Source organism: Solanum stenotomum, unplaced genomic scaffold (genome assembly GCF_019186545.1).
Source record: "Solanum stenotomum isolate F172 unplaced genomic scaffold, ASM1918654v1 scaffold10815, whole genome shotgun sequence".
Taxonomy (NCBI): domain Eukaryota; kingdom Viridiplantae; phylum Streptophyta; class Magnoliopsida; order Solanales; family Solanaceae; genus Solanum; species Solanum stenotomum.
Genome location: NW_026021258.1, coordinates 25614 through 47310, shown reverse-complemented (window position 1 = coordinate 47310; position 21697 = coordinate 25614). Strand labels below are relative to the sequence as shown.

Sequence of the window (21697 nt, the reverse complement as noted above, 5' to 3'; positions counted from 1 at the left end):
AGATAAGGAACACAAGCTTGGATTTCACTTGCGACCTTTCAGTCAAAGCAATATATCAATAGCAAGCTAAAAAATAAACACGTAATCACAAATGTTGCTCCTAAATTGAGTTTTTCTAAGGTTAAAACCTAAGTAAGGTCCCCAGCAGAGTCGCCACGCTGTCACACCCTATTTCGAACCGGCCGAAACAGTTCACAACATAATGTGGTTGACACTCTGATTTTGGAAAAATTGCTTTGTTTGTTTTAGAGTCGCCACCTAAATTTTAAGGAAAATATTAGGAAAACCATTCTTTAAATATGTAAATGTAAACTCTGTTATGATTTGCGAAACCAGTGAGATTCTGAGTAAGGGTTTTGATTACTCGAGGGGAAGGTGTTAAGCACCCCTCAGAGCCTATCCGAAGATAGTCCTTAAACTCAATTTAGGAAAATATGATTAGGAAAACTTGTTTATTTATTTTTCTTTTAATGATTAAACGATAAGATATTAGTTAGTTTAAGAAAAGAATACAATACAAGGTACGACATATATGTGTCTTATAAAATATATTTAATAGTAGTATTGTAAAATAAATAAATAAATGTACTTAAATATACGTTATATTCATATGTAAAATATATATAGATAGGTGTATCATAATAAAATTATCCCAAAAATATATAGATGTTGAATTTGCGAAAATGTGTCGTCTTATTAAGACGTAAAAAATAAGGTAGTAGTTGAGCGTAAATATATAGTAATATGTGATGTGTAGGAATGGAGTTTCCTAAAATAAACAAACAAATACAATGAATAATAATGATACTAAATGTTAAAATATTATATAAAGTTTGTGATCATTAAGTATGATAGGTACACGTAGGTTGCTTAAATTATATGAATATTTATTATTTATTTACATGTTGGAAAAAATTGACAATAGATTATATGTAGTAAAATAATATGTATATGAAAGTGTAGGAATTTATAAATTCTATAAAAATAAATAAGTAACATTTGTAAAAGTGGTAGTAGAGTATAACAAAATAATAGGTCATGGGTAGAGAATAACAAATCTAAAATATAAAATTTATACCTTTATGTGTATGACATATATGTATGTACCTTGTATTTGCAACCTGTTGGCATATTTGAAATTTTGAAAGAGTATGTTAAGAGACTAGAGTTTTAGAAATATTTCATTCAAAGGTAAGAATAGACGATATATTTTATAGAGGAGTGATAAAAAAATAGGCCAACTTTCCTAAAAGAATAAATATTTTCTGAAAGGGTGATTATTTTAGCCTTATATATCACTAANAAATTTTACATATATGTAATTGTTTGTAGGTGCTTGAATTGGCTGGAATTGCAGTGAGGAATGACAAAAAGACTCGGATCCTTCCAAGGCACATTCAGCTAGCAATTAGGTTTGATAAAGAGCTGAATCAGTTTCTTATATATGTAACCATTCCGAATGGTGGTGTTATTCCAAGAATTCACAATATTTTTCTGCCTAACAACAAGAGTAACACTTCAAAGGCCATTGCTGATGGTGCTTACAAGGAGGAGGATTAGACTGATCATTCCATTGCTAGCATCGCGATGTTTACTTTTATTAATCTCCTTGTATTCATAGAATATTTTATAATTCTATAATATAAAACCTTTGATTTCCTTTCTGCAAGTTTAATGACATATGATATTTATGTGGCTTAGGATAAAAACTCAACATACTTGGATCTTAGTATTACCTATTGTTTAATTTGCTTCAGTTATCATATCATTTATTATTTCTATTGTTATTCATTTCCTGATGTGGATAATAGTTTTAGTTTTTTCCTTTCAAGTGTTCTTAGCAAGCTTTATTAACTATTTCCCAAATTTGAAATAGAATTTCAATTTAGTTTGAAATTTCATGATAGATCTAGAGTACGGTAAATGAAAGTTTTTCTTAGAATGCTTTATTAACAATTTCCCAAATTTGAAATACAATTTCAATTTATTTTAAAATTTCATGGTTAAATACTTTTAGTGAGTAGATCTAGAGTAATGTAAATGAAATTTTTTCTTTAAATAAAATATAAGAGATGATATATTTGTAATCCATGATAAATAAGTTATAAAATCTCCTTTTTTTTCATATGAAAGTGTAGGAATTTATAAATTCTATATGAAAGTGTAGGAATTTATAAATTCTATAAAAATAAATAAGTAACATTTGTAAAAGTGGTAGTAGAGTATAACAAAATAATAGGTCATGTGTAGAGAATAACAAATTTAAAATATAAAATTTATACCTTTATGTGTATGACATATATGTATGTACATTGTATTTGCAACCTGTTGGCATATTTGAAATTTTGAAAGAGTATGTTAAGAGACTAGAGTTTTAGAAATATTTCATTCAAAGGTAAGAATAGACGATATATTTTATAGAGGGGTGATTAAAAAAATAGGCCAACTTTCCTAAAAGAATAAATATTTTCTGAAAAGGTGATTATTTTAGCCTTATATATCACTAAAGGTGATTATTTTATCCTTATGTATTTCTAAAGGCAATATTTTTAAAAATAATTTCAAATTCATTTGGAAATCCCTGCTTATGAGTTTTATTTTTTCCTACTTAAACACCTAAATGAATATTATTTCACCCTTTTGAAACTTCATTTGACATCTTTTAAAACTATAAGCCCTTCACTTCAACTTAAGAAGCCCAAAAGAGTAAAAATGCTAACCTATTTCTTAAGAAAATATCTTTGTGTCATTTGTTCTAAAGGTGTCTCAACTAAATTCATAAACAAATAATATCAGTTCACGTAAAATAAGCTTCAAAATAAAAAACAAACCATATATCAAAATTTGTAAGCAAGGTTAGCCGATATATCCAAACAATATAATTAAGACTCGAAAAAAGAAAGGCTAAGAAATATTGGACTCCTAATTTATGAGACTCCAAGCGTTGCAATGATCCTAACCGTTGTTGGCCTAATACTTTAGGCTAATAACGAGCTCCAAAGTAGAAACTCCAGCTCTCCAGTTGTACATGAAATATAAGAAGACGAAAAGAATTAGCAAGTGGACTCTATATTTATCAAAATACATAATAAACAATATTATGTAGTCACATGCATATGAATATGTTTTTATAATATGATGGAAAGTTTAATGTATCTGCAACCTTTTCTGAAGCATAGGAGCATACGTTTATTCTCTTAAGCCTAATGAAACAAGCAAACAGTACTATATGCGGTTCCTAAAGAAAGAATACATGTTTAATCCTATCCCCACAAGATTACAAAGATGACCAACAAATAACAAGATAAAATACGAAGTGGGGGGTCCAATACTTAAGAGTGGAATTAAGATGAAATAAATACATGGGACAAGGGCCAAGTTCACAAAATCATGTATGACGCCAAAACGACAAATATCTTAGACTATTGACAGATGGATTAATGAGACTATCAATTGATAGACTAAGTTTGGCTACATTAGATGCAAAACATTATGCTTTAACAGAGGATTCTTCTGGTCACAACAGAGAAAGGAAAAGATTTAAAAAGTTTCTAAAGTTAACCTTATAGACAAATTTCAAGATAGGTTAGGATTTCAAAAGCAACAAATATCAAAAGAAAGTATGTATGCTAGAACGTAGACCATGGTTTGTCAACTTGGTGAATAAATCTTGCTTGACACAAACTATGAAATCTTAACCAAATGAGTTCAAAGCCAAACATACTCTTATTCTTAGATTCATTTAGATAAGGTTGATAAGGAAACTTTAAGACATAATTTGTACAACAAGTATTAAGGGGATGCGTGATTAAGTCGTTGGGGTATTTTGAGCATACTTTGAAAGAAAACAGAGATTAAAAATATAATTGATTGTATCCTGATGCTAAAAATAGATGTTAACTCTTATTGCAAAAACTGATTTCGATTACACAAGATCATAGCATAGCGAATTTTGCACACTATAACGAAATTCGAACTTATTAGTCTAACAGGAGTAATACTAACTAAAAGGTAGATGTTTAAAAGATAGCCACTGGAACATACGAAATAATGCATGCAGGTGGTAGTTTCATGGAAGAAATTACACAGTAAAGAGAAAACTCACATATACTGCCAAACTAGAGAAGAAATATAAAAAAGGAGGAAATATCTAGTCAAATGTCTATTAATAACCATGAGGTCTTCCTACATGCATATGTCTTTTAAAAATACACACACACACAAAAAATCTCCTCATCATGAGTATATATTCTAGCTCATATCGATCATTCTAAGTACTAAAATTCGACAATCACACGTAGAGCGAGGTATAATTTCAGCCGAGTTATANAATATCAAAAGAAAGTATGTATGCTAGAACGTAGACCATGGTTTGTCAACTTGGTGAATAAATCTTGCTTGACACAAACTATGAAATCTTAACCAAATGAGTTCAAAGCCAAACATACTCTTATTCTTAGATTCATTTAGATAAGGTTGATAAGGAAACTTTAAGACATAATTTGTACAACAAGTATTAAGGGGATGCGTGATTAAGTCGTTGGGGTATTTTGAGCATACTTTGAAAGAAAACAGAGATTAAAAATATAATTGATTATATCCTGATTCTAAAAATAGATGTTAACTCTTATTGCAAAAACCTATTTCGATTACACAAGATCATAGCATAGCGAATTTTGCACACTATAACGAAATTCGAACTTATTAGTCTAACAGGAGTAATACTAACTAAAAGGCAGATGTTTAAAAGTTAGCCACTGGAACATACGAAATAATGCATGCAGCTGGTAGTTTCATGGAAGAAATTACGCAGTAAAGAGGAAACTCACATGTACTGCCAAACTAGAGAAAAAATAAAAAAAAAAAGAGGAAATATCTAGTCAAATGTCTATTAATAACCATGAGGTCCTCCTACATGCATATGTCTTTTAAAAATACACACACACAAAAAATCTGCTCATCATGAGTATATATTCTAGCTCATATCGATCATTCTACGTACTAAAATTCGACAATCACACGTAGAGCGAGGTATAATTTCAGCCGAGTTATAATCTCAAAAATAGACACAAAATAAAACTTGAGAGGGAATTACAGACGTTCAAACACTCTTATGTTTTATTTTATGAATCGTAACTAAATAAAGAATGCGAGCAATGACCTTATTAACAAGGTTATAAAGCAAAAGTAAAAAAAATGTTACCGGAGAAGATGGAATACCAGAGAGGGAATAGACCAAAATTGATTATATTCTAGTTAGTTCGATCTGCCTCAAGTTAACAGGTAAATGCCCATTTAGCTTCCTTGATTTTACGTGAACATAGGCAAATTTATTATGAGTCAACACTTTTTGAAAGGAGAAGAAAAAGATGCAGCTGTCCAATTCTTCATATTAAAAAGCTATCCTAATTTATTACTTCAACACTACCATCCATCTAAGAAACAACATAAGAGAGGAAATTAATTCCATACTGGAANTTTGAAAGGAGAAGAAAAAGATGCAGCTGTCCAATTCTTCATATTAAAAAGCTATCCTAATTTATTACTTCCACACAACCATCCATCAAAGAAACAACATAAGAGAGGAAATTAATTCCATACTGGAAAATTGAGCCAGTAGATCTTAAGAGTTAAAAAAAAATGTCTCACTCATACTTAGAAAATGATTATTCAGACAAAACTAGGTCATACTTGAAAAAAAAAATTTAGAATCGAGTCTCCTCGAACATTAAATGAAATCTGACTCGGAAAACAACAAGATGACTTATGAAAAATCTAAGGCGCAACACATCTGTCCAAACATGGATATCACTTAGCTGCGAAGAGCAACTTAAGTCAAGCTAGCTAAATATTTCGCAAAATTCATATACAGAACTCAGAATCAGCAACATAGATAGGTGTTGTGTTTTCTAAGCCGATTTCAATTCGAATTTACATTGATTTACAACACGAAAAAATGTGGATTTCTATGGCTTAACAAGCAGCAAAGTTGTAGCTTTCTGGAGATAAAAATGACTCTAAAGAGGAACAAAACGAGCAGCCCTGAATTGATTAAATCTTTCAGCACATTCAACTAAAGTTTATACCACATTAGATGGATGCAAAATAAGCAAGATCCACTTTTTAAAAAAAATCTAAAAAAAAAAAATTTCATCAAGTATAAGTTCGAAATGATCGCAAGTCTTAAGTTTGAAGCTTAGGCTAACACAACATAAGATTTTAAACAAAGAAAAACAAGATGAGATCAAGACGTCAAGAGATTAAAGTTATGCTAGAAGAAGAATTCATACAAATCTGAAAATAGTAATAAAACATAATTATACCATGCTAGGCGAGGAAACTATTAAAGCTAGATTTTACAAGCCATAACATAAAAAAAACTATGTGAAGTTATGGCTAAGTGTATATGAAGTAATACACAAGCCACAATTCTTAACAGGGGATTCAAAACGCAACAACCTCGATATACATATTCACAACAACTACAAGAAGCGAAAAGGATACTAGAGAAAATAATATTGACGAAAGAGAAAACTAAACCTAACTTTTAGCGATAAACAAACATATTAATTGAAAAAAAAACATAACTTAATAAAGATTCGAAAAAAAAAAGGAATTTTACCTTATGTTGAGCAACAAACTAGAGCTTTGACGTCAAGATTCAACTTCAAACTCATTTCCCGAACTCAGATTCTTTTTCTCCTTATTTTGGATTGTTTTTAGATGTTCCTGGATCTCTTTTCCCGTTTTTCTGATGCCCCTTTTTTTTCTCTATTTTCTAGATTATTTTTTTTTAGATGTTCCTCGATCGTTTTATTTTTTCTCGAATGAAGCCAAATGTTTCCTTTTATAGCCGATTTTGGGAGAGGATTCCACTCTCAAACCTATTAGATTGAGGGTGAGACGAACTAAAATCTAATGGTTCTTCACATCCCCCACTTTTAGGCGGAGCAATGATGATGGTCGAGACTTCTAGGCCTATTTTGGGTCAAAAATAAATCGGAAAATATGTAAAGTTGATAAAAAGGGGGTTGTGATTGATGGACGGCGGATGGGTGGAAGAGGTGACGTTGGAGACCGCCGGATATTATTGTTTTCCGGCGGTCCATGGCCGTTTGTTTGGCAGTGGATGACGGGCGATTGATGAGATAGGACGAAGGGGTGTGGGGAAGATGAAGTCATAAAGTAAGAGACCGCCGGAAATTAACATTTTTCGGCGGTTCATAGCCGTTCTCGGCAGACGCAATAGGAGAGATGAGGAGCGTCTGGGGGACGGAAAAGGTTGTTCTAGGAAAAGATCGATGTTGGGAAAAGAAAGGATGGGCGGTGTACTATTTTTTGGAAAAGAAGAAAGCAATTTGGGATTTAATTTGGGCCGTCCGATCATTTGATCGGACGGTTGGTAAAAGATAAAGAGTTTAAAAAATAAATAATAATTATATATATATATATAAAATAGTAAAAGGACGAATTAATTAAGGCCGTTAGATTAGATTGTAAGGCTGAGATCAAATCTAAAGAAGCACAATCCATGTGATCGCCTACGTGGCATACATGGATTGGCCAGTTTAATAAGACTTGGATTGCCAAATTTGCTCAAATTGAATTCATTTAAACTATAACTACTTTCTTTATTAAATAGCCATAAGTGATAATTATTTTGCAAGATTAGCTTATTTGATAAAATTAGTCACTCTTAAAATTAAATTAATATAAATTAGTAAATCGTTAATTAACTAAGCTTTCCAATTTTGCACGAAAAATATCTATTGCGACAAAAGGAATTATATTTGAACAAAACATAGATTCGATTCTTAAGAACGACACTTATTTAAAAATGAGAAAGTAAGTAGTACTATAATATATTTAATTTTTTATAAGAAATAACATTTATGAAATAAATTTATCAAGTCAAATAAAATAAAAAAAAACTTTTTTTTTTGTATTCCTATAAAAATCTCATAACATATATAGTTTACTATTATTATTATAATTATTACTATAGTTAAATGCGGAGAGCCAAAATTGGGTGTCAACAAGTTCAACTTCAAATTCTAAGTTGTCACACCCCAAATCCGGATGTGATGGCACGTGTCCATTTTCCACCGGACACGTCAGCCTAACCCAACCACAACAATAGAGAAGTAGAAATACGAGAATAAAAGATAATAAATAAGCGGAAGACTTTAATTAAGACTCAACACTACCCAGAATTTGGTTGTCACATGTACAAACCTCTAAATACAGAATTCGAATAAAAATATACAAGTCTCAGAGTATGGTTCTCGAATAGAACAAAACTGAAAGTAAAGATAACTCAAGGGCAAGTCTGGAATGAACCGCTACCTCTCGAGTATGTCCCGAAGCTCAATCTGCTAAAGAAAATACTAAGCCGAATCTGAGAGAGAGCTGTCAACCTACACATTTGTGTAGAAGAAAGGGTGAGTACCGAAAACCACAGGTACTCGCAAGTAACTCTANGTGAATCCTTGACGTAGCTAGTGATGCTTGACATTGCACTAACTTGCCCTAGTTTGCTGCTTAGAGGGAATTCCTCGTTGTAATGCTTTGTCCTGCAAAACATGTAAAAGGGTGAAAAGTACCTGTTGCGGTTCAAGAATTATAAATTGAAATAATAATGTAAAGAGTAGAGTGTAGATGTTCAGACGACTGTTGACGCCTCTTTTTGTGTTGTGAGTGTGATGTAGGCAAAGTAACTTGTAATGTAGAGGCCCTCGACTGGCGGGGCTGTTGTAATGTAAAAGCCTGCATCTGGCTGTGTAAAGCTTGTAATGTAATGCCTCCGGCTGGCGGGGCTGTTGTAATGTAAAAGTCTGTATCCGGCTATGTAAAGCTTGTAATGTAAAGCCTCCGGCTGGCGGGGCTATTGTAATGTAAAAGCCTGTATCTGGCTGTCTAAAGCTTGTAATGTAAAAGCCCTCGACTGGCGGGGCTGTTGTAATGTAAAAGCCTGTATCCGACTGGTAAAGCTTGTAATGTAAAATCCCTCGACTGGTAGGGTTGTTGTAATGTAAAAGCCTGTATTTGGCTGTGTAAAGATTGTAATGTAAATTTAATTGTCGGCGTGTGACAACGTTTCTATGCGTGCTTGCCCCCGATCGATAGAGCTTCAGTGACGTCACTACGATGTGGTCTCCGATTGGCGGAGTTCGATCAATGTTTGCTATGTACAACCTCCGGGTGGCGGAGTTTGATGATGTTTGCTATGTACAGCCTCCGGGTGGCGGAGTTTGACGATGTTTGCTATGTACAGCCTCCGATTGGCGGAGTTCGACGTTGTTAGACGGTGGTTTCCGATTGGCGGAGTTGCTGATGAGGTTAGATTACAAGCTCTAGTTGGTGGAGTTATTTTGAAAGAAAGCTAACTATCTTATTTTCCTATGAGGATCCTCTTTTCTTCAGCACTTGATCCGGATCTTGAGCGTACCTGCAAAAATTTAAATGAAATATTCTAAGACATAAGATGCAAGTTGAAGTACTTCGGAGAAATAAAGTAGGGAAAGAGTATTTTGGCTCATGATTGTGAGAAGTCGAATGGCGTGTCTGGTCATGCCCCAAAACTTGATGTTATTTTTTTTATTCTTGTGTTCCTGCACTTAAAGAAAATTTTAGTTTGGGAAGGGGTGTTGATTTGCATCGACTTGTGAACTGAAGCTACGTCACTAGAATCCTTCGACACCTTGTCAGTACTGCACATAGTTTCTTAACCTAGAGACTTGGTAGGTGGATGAGTAGAAAAAAAATTATATATATATTTTTAAAAGAATTAGCTTGTTTTTCTAGAAAAATAAGTATACTACATATATATTAGGTATATATATATATATATATATAGTAATTCTCCAGCGTTTTATATTATGACATGTTCCGAAGTCCATTGAGATTTCCATTTTGTTGACTATATCCAACAAAGTCCTCCTGTAGCTTTTACCCTTCTGATGAAGCTTTCCTAGCTCTATTGCAGACACTGCGACAATCAATATTCTTTAATATTATGAGGTTACGCTAACTATGAGGAATGTTTCCTAAGGGTATGTAGAGAATTGATCGAACCTGACTCAGGCTGCCTACGTATCCCCAAAAATAGGAATCAGATCATAACGTAGTTCGAATACAAGTGGGAGAAATAGAAGTATGTAATGCAACGACCGAGCTTGACTCAAGTTGCCTACGTATCCAAGTGGAATCAGGTCGTAACGTAGTTCGAATACAAGAGGAAAGTGAAAAATATGAAATGCAATGACTGGGCCTGACTCAGGCTGCCTGTGTATCCAAGCGGAATCAGGTCAGGACGTAGTTCAAATACAATAGAAAAGTAAAAAAATGCAAGGGACCGAATCCGACAAGGATTGCCTACGTATCCCACCGAGGGAATTCAACTCGAGCGTAGTTCTAAATACATGGAAATGATGATTTTGGGTTTTCTAAGAGAGACCGAATTCGATGTGGGTTGCCTACGTAACCCACCGTGGGAAGTCAGGTCTAGACGTAGTTCTGTTACATTGAAAAATGCAAAAGTACACAAAATAAGCTAATCTTGAGGTCTTCAGATGTAGTATTTCTTGATGGCGTCTGAATTGATTGGCTTTGCGCTTACTCTGCCGTCCATTTCTGCTAAGATTACTGCTACTCCTGAGAGCACACTATGAACTATGTAGGGTCCTTGCCAATTTTGTGCAAATTTCCCTTTGTCTTCTCCTTGGTGAGGAAAGATCTTCTTCAATACTAACTGCCCCGGTGTGAACTGTCGAGGTCTGACTTTCTTGTTGAAGGCTTTGGTCATTCTGTTCTGATAGAGTTGTCCATGACAAACCGCGTCCATCCTCTTTTCATCGATGAGCATCAACTGTTCATGCCTGCTACGTATCCATTCTGCATCGTCGAGACCAACCTCTTGGATAATCCTTAAATATGGTATTCCACCTCAGCAGGTATTACTGCTTCTGAACCATAAACCAACATATAAGGAGTTGCGCCAGTTGATGTTCTGATTGTGGTGCGATAACCGAGCAAAACATATGGTAGTTTCTCATGCCATTGCCTATGACTGTCTACTATTTTCCTTAGAATCTTCCTGATATTCTTATTTGCAGCCTCAACTGCTCCATTCATCTATGGTCGGTAAACTGTGGAATTTCGATGGGCAATCTTGAACCTTTCACAAGTTTCCTTCATAAGATCGCTGTTGAGATTGGCTGCATTGTCTGTTATGATTGATTTCGGAATTCCAAACCGACAATCTATGTTATTGTGAACAAAGTCTGCCACTACCTTCTTAGTCACTGCCTTGTATGTCGAAGCTTCGACCCATTTCGTGAAATAATCGATAGCCACCAGGATGAAACGATGTCCATTTGACGCGGGAGGCTCTATGGGTACAATAACATCCATGCCCAAGCGGCAAATGGCAAAGGGGAGCCCATCACATTGAGCTCATTCGGTGGAACCCGTATAAAATCTCCATGCACTTGACACTGATGACATTTTTGCACATACCGAATGCTATCTCTCTCCATGGTCATCCAAAAATATCTGGCTCTTAGAATCTTTTTTGCCAAAGTGAACCCAATTCATGTGAGGTCCACATGTTCCTGCATGTATTTCTTCTAAAAGCCTTATCGCTTCTGTGGCATCGACGCACCTCAGCAATCCTAAATCTGAAGTTCTCCTATACAGGATTTCTCCATTAAGGAAGAAATGATTGGCCATCCTCCTCAAAGTCCGCTTCTGGCTGCTTGTGGAATTTTCAGGATATTCTTGTGCTTCTATCAATCTTCTGATGTCATAGTACCAGGGTTTTCCATCCAGCTCCTCATCTACATGAAAGCAGTATGCATGTTTATCATATATCTCTATATCAATAGGCTCGATGTAATTCTTGTCTGGGTGTTGAATCATTGAGGACAATGTTGCCAAAGCATCGGCAAACTCATTTTGAGCTCGAGGGACATGCTTGAACTCAATCTTTGTGAATCTCCTACTCAACTCTTTTATGTAATGCAAATAAGGAAGTATCTTGACATTCTTAGTGGTTCATTCTCCTTGCAGTTGATGAACTAATAAGTCGGAATCTCCTATTACCAAGAGTTCTTTGATGTTCATGTCGATGGCCATCCTAAGTCCAAGAATACAAGCTTCATATTCCGCCATATTGTTGGTACAATAAAACCTGATCTTGGCTGAGATTGGGTAATACTGACTTGTTTCCGAAATTAAGAATGCTCCTATTCCAACTCCAATAGAGTTTGATGCTCCATCAAAAAACATTCTCCATCCATCATATGATTCTGACATGTCTTCTCCTACAAACAGAACCTCTTCATCAAGGAAGTAGGTCGTGAGTGGCTTGTAATCCTGGTCCACCGGGTTTTCTGCGAAGTGATCAGCCAGGGCTTGTCCTTTGATAGCCTTCTGTGTCACATACACGATATCAAACTCACTCAACAAAATCTGCCACTTCGCCAGTTTACCCGTAGACATGGGCTTCTGAAAGATATACTTTAGTGGATCCATTCTTGAGATCAAGTATGTGGTGTATGCAGACATGTAATGCCTAAATTTTTGCGCAATCCAAGTCAAAGCACAACATGTTCGTTCCAACAACGTGTATCTTGCGTTGTATGGTGTGAACTTCTTACTCAACTAGTAAATAGCTTGCTCTCTTCTACCTGTCTCATCATGTTGCCCCAATACATCCAAATGCATTATCCATGACAGATAGATACAATAACAATGGCTTTCCAGGCTCTGGTGGGACCAATACTGGTGGGTTGGACAAATATTCTTTGATTCTATCAAAAGCCCTTTGGCATTCCTCTGTCCATTTTGTGGCAACATCCTTCTTCAGTAGCTTAAATATGGGTTCGTTGATCACTGTAGATTGAGCTATGAACCGACTGATGTAATTCAGTCTTCCCAAGAAACTCATCACGTCTTTCCTATTCTTGGGTGGAGGTAGCTCTTGGATTGCCTTTATCTTTGATGGATCCAACTCTATGCCTTTCCTGCTAACGATGAATCCCAATAGTTTTCCCGCGGGTACTCCAAATGCACACTTTGCTGGATTCAACTTCAGATTATACTTACGCAACCTCTCAAAGAACTTTCGTAAGTCATCCAAGTGGTCTGAACTTCTTTGGGATTTGATAACGACATCATCCACATACACTTCAATTTCCTTGTGGATCATATCGTGAAAAAGGGTAGTCATGGCCCTCATATAGGTTGCACCGGCATTTTTGAGACCAAACGGCATTACTCTGTAGCAATACACTCCCCATGGAGTGATAAACGCTGTCTTCTCTGCATCATCTTCATCCATCAGGATTTGGTGATACCCCGCAAAACAATCGACAAATGATTGCAACTCATGTTTTGCACAATTATCGATGAGTATATAAATGTTTGGAAGAGGGAAATCATCCTTAGGACTGGCCCTGTTGAGATCTCGATAGTCCACACATATTCTGATCTTTCCATCCTTTTTTGGAACAGGCACAATATTGGCTAACCATGTGGGGTAATTTGTGACCCTTACAATGTTCGCCTCAATTTGCTTAGTTACCTCCTCCTTGATCCTTAAGCTCAAATCTGGCTTGAATTTTCTTGTCTTTTGCTTAACAGGTAGACAAGTTGGTAATTTGTGCGAGACAATATCGGTGCTTAATCCTGGCATGTCATCATAAGAAGACCAAGCAAATAAGTCAACATATTGCTTAAGCAATTCTACTAACTCTTGCTTTCTTTCAACCTCCAAATGTATGGTGACTCGTGTCTCCTTCATGATTTCCTCATCTCCTAAGTTGACAACCTCTGTTTCATCCATATTGGGTTTCTTCTGACTTTCAACCTGCTCAATCTCATGTGGCAGATTTTTAGGCATCATGCTTTCATCATACTCTTCGTGATCTTGTTCATCATTTTCATCTTGCTTGGTGGATTCATTACATGTCATAACCGTTGAACGAGGATTTTTATTAATATAAGTGCTGAAAAGTGCAAAAGGTAAGTAAAAATAAATAGATATTTAAAATAACGAGATTTTTTTTTTAAAGAAAATAAAGACTTTTATTTCAAAGCATTCTAGCTTTTAGAAGAGGCAAGCAACAAAAGATTGGGCATGATTCAAGCCTCAATTTGATCATGCGAATTTTTAAAAATTAAGACTACTTTTCCACACTACCAAGACTCTGGTTGAAATAGGGACGGGCTGGTGGTCCAATTCTGCAAGATTTCTCTAGGTTCGGCATCACGAATGGTCAACTTGTTGAGATTTATCCTTTCCCCTTCTCCAGCCATGGCCACAAACAAGTTGCCTATTCCTTCTACAATGTCATCAACGCCAGCTTGATCTGAAATAGAAGATAGTTCTGGTACAAAGATTGTACCGCTTGACCCGTGACAGTCTCTTCCCGAGGCAGGCTCATATCCTAGTCCGTTGATGCCTCTCTGATGCTTCAACTGGATCGGCTCAACTATGCCATTGGACTTAGGTCCAAGTCCATTCTTAGGCTGATATCCATACTTCAACATTTCTGACGCAACCATTTTCGCTGCACTTGACAACTTGGTATCTTCGGGCTCTGCTCCCTCATTGACCCTTATATCTTGCATGATTTCCAAAGTGTGAAAAATGGCTCCATCTAACTCGTCGGTGACTGGGATAGAATTAACAGAATGAATGGGGTGACTGAGTTCTCCGTGGATGGTAATTTCTGTGTGACCCCACTCAAACTTTACACATTGATGAAGAGTGGAAGGAACCGCTCTTACCATGTGAACCCATGGTCTTCCCAACAATAGGTTGTAGTTGGATGATACATACATCACTTGAAATAGAATAGGGAATTCAGCCGGCCCAACCTGTAATGTGAGATAGATCTCTCCGATGACACTTCTTTGCGCTCCATCAAAAGCTCTAACTTTCACACGACTTAGCTTTATCTCTCCCATATTAACGCCTAAATCTCTCAAAGTGGTGAAAGGACAAATGTTACATCCAGAGCCACCATCAATTAAAACTCGAGTCACAATCTTATCACAACATTTGACTGCGATGTGAAGCGCTTTGTTGTGCCCAGTCCCTTCTGCAGGCAACTCATCATCGTGGAAAGAAATCTTGTTAACTTCCACTATTCTTCCAATCGTTGCAGCTAAGGTCTCACTTGTGGTCTCTTTTGGAATTATCACTCCGCTTAACACCTCCATCAAAGCATTCCTATGAGCTTCAGAACTCATAAGCAAAGACCAAATGGATATGTGGGCTGGCATCTTCTTCAACTGTTCTTCAATCGAATAGTCTTTAGACTGCATCTTCTTCCAAAACTCTGTGGCTTCAGCATCAGTAATATTCTTCTTTGGATTCTATTCTTTTTCGAGAACTCTTTGAATTAGGTCCTCTGGGGCATAGCACCTCCCCGACCTAGTCATCCCTTGAGCCACGGCAGTGTCAATCATCTTGCCCTTGACACTTGCTCGATAGTCCCAAGGGACTGCTTTGGTGTCATACTCAGGCTTCTTAGCAATTAGAGTGGTCACTACAACTCTTGGGAGATATGTTTGGACAGTCAAAGGTTCCCTTAGCTGAACAGTGATAACAGGTTGCGCCGAAGATGTCATGGCATCCGCTTCATCTATGTTTGGATAGTCGGGGGTCCCATATTTGTCATCCAGAGTAACCATGTTGACTTCCCGATTCTCATGGTTTGGCAAGGGATTGTTGTTCACATTGGGAGGTGCCGGAGTGCATTTGATTACTCCTCTCCTGATCAAAGACTCGATCTGGTTCTTCAAACCATAACAATCTTCTGTGTCGTGTCCCTGGACTCCCGAGTGGTAAGCACATCTCTTGTTCCCATCAAAATTACAAGGGATTGGATCAGAAAGTTTTCCTTCAACCAGTTGCAGCACTCTCGCTGTCCTCAACCTCTCAAACAATTGGGTGTAGGGTTCGGCAATTGGTGTGTAAGCGTGAGCATTTCTAGCTTAAGGATTTGGACGTGGTCTCGGTGCATATGCTGGTCTATTTTGGTGAATTGGTGCTTGGACAGGGACATATAGTCTTGGAGGGCTTTGGTATGCTGGTGCTCGGGGCGGGTTATAGTGTGGTTGGGTATTATACACTGGGACGTATGAAGTATGCACAGCGATTTGGGGATTATTGGGGTATTGGTGAGATGGTCCTCCTTGTTGGTAAGTGACAGCGGAAACATCCTCCCTTTTCTTTTTGATGCCGCCAATGGAACCCGATTGTATAGCCCTACTTGCAGCTTGCAATGCGACCATAGACTGAATCTTCCCAGATTTAACACCCTCCTCTATAAAGTCTCTCATCTTGACCAATTCTGCAAACTTTTGACCCATCATTGACATCATCTTATCAAAGTAGATACCTTCTTGAGCTCGAATAAAGTACTTCGAGAGCTCACTCTCATCTAGTGGTAGTTGCACCCTCGCGGCCTCAGTTCTCCAACATCGTGCATATTCTTGGAAATTCTCAGATGGCTTCTTCTGTATATTGGCCAATGAGAATCTGTCAGCAGTAATTTCAGCGTTGAATCTAAAACGAGTCATGAAGTCCTCGGCCATTTCCTGCCAGTCACGCCATTTGCGAGGGTCTTGGCGAGTATACCAGGTTAATGCTTCTCCAGACAGACTCTGAATGAACAACTTCATCCTCAACTTCTCATTTCTCCCTACACCGACTAACTTGTCAGAGTATGCCCTTAAATGTGCGTGAGGGTCACCCTTTCCATCGAACATGTCAAACTTCGGCGATTTGTACCCTACTGGCATGTCAATGTCTGGATGGATGCACAAATCATCATAATCCAGACTCGCTGTCCCTCTAGTGACTTGTAAGCTTTTCAATGCTTTTCTCAGACCCTGAAGTTGGGCACTTATCGACGCATCTTCTTTCAACCGAGCATCTTTCTCCATTTCTTCATATTGATCGACCTCGTATGGGACATTAACAACAGCTGGCATAGTGAAGGTAGGAGCCCGAGCGGCATATACGGGCGGAACATGTGGCTCATACGGAGCTGCAACATGTGACCCAAGTATCTGCTGCATTGTAGGTATGGTAGGGTCGCGGTTGGAAAGGTCGGGAACGGTCCTGACTGCGGTTGGAGAAGCTAGTGGTACTTGACCGTGAGTAGGAGCGCGTTGAGTTTGTTCTGGCTGATTTGGCAAGTCAGCTTTTGCGAAGTAGATAGGCGTCTTGAAAGTAGGGAAAGTTGTAGCCAATAGTTTGGCCAAGTCTCGCACTTGACACAATTCTTCCCTCAAGATCTCGAGTTCTTGTTCCATATGAGCCATTTTCTCTTCATTTTGGATGTCTATCATGTTTTGAGAACTTTCAGGGTTCTCAATAGGTATCATTATGTTTGCAGCAGCGTTGAAGTCGTCTTTATCAGTCATCTTTCTTTTTGATCGAAGGTTGTATCGTGAGTCAGCCAGTTTGCAAGTCGACACAAATCAACGTACTTTTGGGGATAAATAAAGAAAGGAAAACAAAGAAAAATAAAACTATGTTAGTTTGGGAAATATTAAAAGTTGTAACAAATAAATAGATGTAACACATATATACGCCAAATCGGCGACATTCAAAGCACGTCCTAACATAGAACCTTTTTTTGTCTAAGGTAGGCCTACGTTGCAATTAGTTTGATAATAAATGATCCATTTAAACACATTTTAAATTTGGAGCAAACATAACTTCATTGATTACGGTTTGGCTATTACAACGATGTAGGCGGTCAGAAGCCGAAAAAATGAAAGTACAGGGGTGTCCATAAGGCATACAAGAGGGATAGGCCACATGGCACTTTAAAAAGTTTATGAGGGAATTCAAATAAGAAAGATGTTCTACGGCCAGGTTGGAGCATCATCATCATCATCGTCTACATCGTAGTAAGGACCCGGGTGATACTCTGGAGATTCGTCGATTTTCCATTCCCAGTTGTTTGAATCTTCCCTTTCATCAAACCCTATGGAACCATATTCTGAGTGAGCGTCTTCTACTGTTGGAACATGTTCATCCTCTATATGCATCACTCCTCCATCTCTAGGGTCATACAAATTAGAGTCATACTCTGAGTATTCTTCTGGATCCGCTTCCATCTCCTCAGTTGGCTCTCTAGGATCCTCTTCTGGGTCTTCCTCCATCTCTTCATTTAGTTCATCATCAACTGCCTATATGAGATGGTCGATAGACCGTGGGGTCACCTGCTGATATATGGTCGTAGTGATGTGTATGAGGTTTAATAGCTATGCTAATGGAAGAGGAAAAGTTTTCAGATGAGATGGACCCCCAAGAGATGAGCGAGAACCCCCAATTGCTAAGGGGTCGCACTCTGTCTCATTTTCAGGTAGAGTGTACCTGGCCCCTATAGGAACCCCCTGATCTGATGGGGGGAATTCCTTCTCCATGCCAATTCGATGTGACCTTTCAGTGTCTGTGAACCTCAATATTCCCTCATAGCTAGGCCTAGCGAGAATTCCTCCTATCATAAACCAAGTATAATATTCAGTCGTGCACCACGATTCAACCCCCATGTTTGAGTCAAGAATACCGCACCATCCTTGTACCAAAGCAGCGATCCTTTCGATCGGAATTCTTCCTTCATAATTGACCTCTATCAATGCCATATTCGACCATAGAGGAACGTCTTGGGTAATCCCAAACTGTCGTAGGACTCTTAAAGGTGCGTAGGGCTGGAAGCCTTCCAACCCAATCAACTCAATAAAATAGGCCTGGTTAGTTCTCAACAAAGCTCGGCCATGGACCCACGGTAGTCGCCATTGAATGCGGTTCCCTGTGACGTGGGTCAGGAAAAGGCGCCAACCATCTTCATCATTTGGAGCATCCTGCATGCTCAATCTCGTTGCATGGCTTCTGATTTTGTTGCGTAAGTCTACTTCAACGCCATTTTCTGCATGTCTTTGATAAAAGTGTTCCAACACCCAAATCTGCAGTAACAAGTTACTTCCCTTAAAGTGATCATATCCTCTAGAGCAAAGGGATAATGATCAAAATATTTCTGCCAAAATCATGGGTACGATGGTCACTCTAATAGGCCCCCTAAACATGAAGATGATCATAGGCAGCAAGTTGATGTCGACACACCCTTTTTTCTTTGGGAAAATCATAATACCCAAAAAGGCCGTCACGAAGACAATAGCCCTGAGTCTTTCCCAATCAACCCTGGAGATGAAGAATTCTTGATGGAACCTATCATAGCTATCTCGACGACCGAACCTTTTAAATAGATAATCCAACTTGACCCATCCTTCATCAACTCTTCGCAAACATTGGCCTACCCTCAAACCCAAACACTGGAGAAAATTGATTCCCGCTATAGTGCGCGGGGCCAAAGGTACTCTGTCAGCCAATGGTAAGTCAATAATTTGACTTATCTCTTCCAATGTTGGTGTGATTTCAAAATCTGTGAACTGAAAGGTCACCGTTGTTGGTTGCCAGAATTCAATCATTAGAGTAATGAGTGACTTGTTTGCCTCCACACACTACAAAAATAAGCTGAATTTATGGGGGTCATGTTTTCAATTTGTGGCGTTTTAGGGACCCCACAAATTAAATTGTGGCGATCTTTAAAAACGCTACAATTACTCTTGCCACGAGCATATTTGTAGCGGTTTTAGTAAACCTCCACGACACCCCCACAAAATCACTAATAAATTTGTGGAGGTTTTCTAGTATCAATTTGTGTCGGTTTAAAATGATCCCAATATTTTATTATTTTATATTTATGGATTTACAATTTTTGTGATATAAGATCAATATTTACATAATTTGATTTGTGGAGTCTTACAAAATTATTATTATTTTAATAAAAAAATAAAATTTGATTTACATTAAGCCTTAAAATAATATAAATAAATAATTTTATTGAATAACACACTTAATGCAAATAAAATTTCATTAAACAAATTTATATTTATAAGTTTCACAAGTTCAAACTCATGTGAAATAAAAGTAATACAAACGTGTGTATAATAACTTCGACATTACATTTCAAATCATAAGAAATTCAGAACAAATCAATATTAAAAAATTCTATAGCATTTGTTTGGTGATTTAGGTTGTTGTCACTCAATCTCTTATCCAAGGTGAAGTAAGATCAATCCCCGCATCAAGCTGAAACAATAAAAAAAAACTCTATGTAATTACATTAATAACATATAGTGATACATATATATTTTTGTAAGTCTTGAAAAAAATAATCAAAGTTTAGTTCATTCCAAAGCAAATTCATACAAAACATTGGTTTGAAAAAAATTATAAAATTATGGATGAGAGAAATTTATTTTGATGTTCTTTCATACACACTATTGCGAATAACAACGATTTTATGATTATTTCTACCAAAACAAAAGCTAGGTGTACAGAATAGGAAAATACATATTTTTAAGTTATACTTATATTGATCACAATCTCATATGCAAAATTATCCTTTGATTTGCAATAGTCAAATCCAATCAAGAATAAAATTATTACGGGATATTTAACTAAACAAAAATAAAATTGAGGCTTACCTGAAATCATTTAAAGGTTGACTATGAATAACTTACGATGTAGTGAGAATTTAAACAAATCCTGAAATATGTAAAGGCACTAATTCATTAGGTTTAAAAACTTGTAAAATACAAACTATCTACAAATTAAATAATGCTAAAAAATTCTAATGGGGATCATCAAACTCACCTTACAAAGATCAATATTTACATTAAAAAATTAATATCAACATTTATATGCAAAAAAGCATTTACTGTCTATTTCATTGTGCAGAACCTACAAGAGAAAAAATTAATTAGCAAAAAATTAAAATTCACACTTACCCAAAAATTACCTGAAAATGAAGTCAAAAAAGAATTAGATGTAAAGGGAAAGAGGAGAGGGTGACAGAAAAGTAATAACTTATGAGGGAAAATGATATGGGATTTGGGTGTGGGAGTGGTACGTGGGAAGAGGGTAGTTATTTGGTTGATTTGAAAATTTTAAGGGAATTAGTGGGGATGGTTTTAAGTCTATTTTTAATGTTTTGGAGGGAAAAATAATTACTATTTATTTTTTTATGCACATAACAAACTTTTTCTTTTTAATGTTTATTAACAAGTAACTAATTAGTTAATTTGACATTAGTATTAAAACAACTCAATTAAAGTTAAAATTTAAGCAAAAATAAATATAAATGAATATGACTATATAAGATATCACAATACAAATTATAGTACTACTATATATAAGATAAAACGTTTAAGTGAAATTGGATAAACAAAGTAGAAAAAATATTCAAGCTTATCGTAATAGATTGAAAAAAAATAAAGGATCAAAGATTATAATCAAATTGAAATGAAGAAGAAGAATGTATGTATATATAATGAAATTAACTTTCAACATTAATTGTTATATATCATATAATTTGAATATATATATATATATAATTTTGAAAAGTAACAAAACAATTTTTTTGGGGTCGAAAATCCCCACAAACTATTTCAGCTTATGACAATTCTCTAACCTCCTCAATAAAACTACCACAAAAAGATTTATATTGTGGGAGTTAGAAAAAATGCTACAAAATGTATTAATAGTGGAGATTTTAAGAACTTCCTCAAATTAACCGCCATAAATTCAGCATTTTTTTGTAGTGAC

The 21697-nt window shown here is 36.3% G+C and overlaps 1 protein-coding gene across 1 annotated transcript; it reads right to left on the bottom strand.

Annotated features, from left to right (window-relative positions):
* Window positions 1–15384: 15384 nt before the first annotated feature.
* LOC125849798 (uncharacterized) lies at window positions 15385–17442 on the bottom strand. The gene is made up of 2 exons (XM_049529770.1): window positions 16142–17442; window positions 15385–15946 (listed from the first exon to the last, which is right to left on the bottom strand). Exons 1-2 carry the CDS (start codon window positions 17440–17442, stop codon window positions 15385–15387), a joined length of 1863 nt encoding a protein of 620 aa, XP_049385727.1.
* Between the last annotated feature and the right edge of the window lie 4255 nt (window positions 17443–21697).

Bases quoted from the DNA above. Each gene is read 5' to 3' on its own strand.
- LOC125849798 (XM_049529770.1), bottom strand. From the start codon at position 17,442: ATGACTGATAAAGACGACTTCAACGCTGCTGCAAACATAATGATACCT. The intron at 15,947-16,141 runs GTATAATACCCA...ATTGTTTGAGAG, and splicing joins CATACTTCATACGTCCCAGT to GTTGAGGACAGCGAGAGTGC.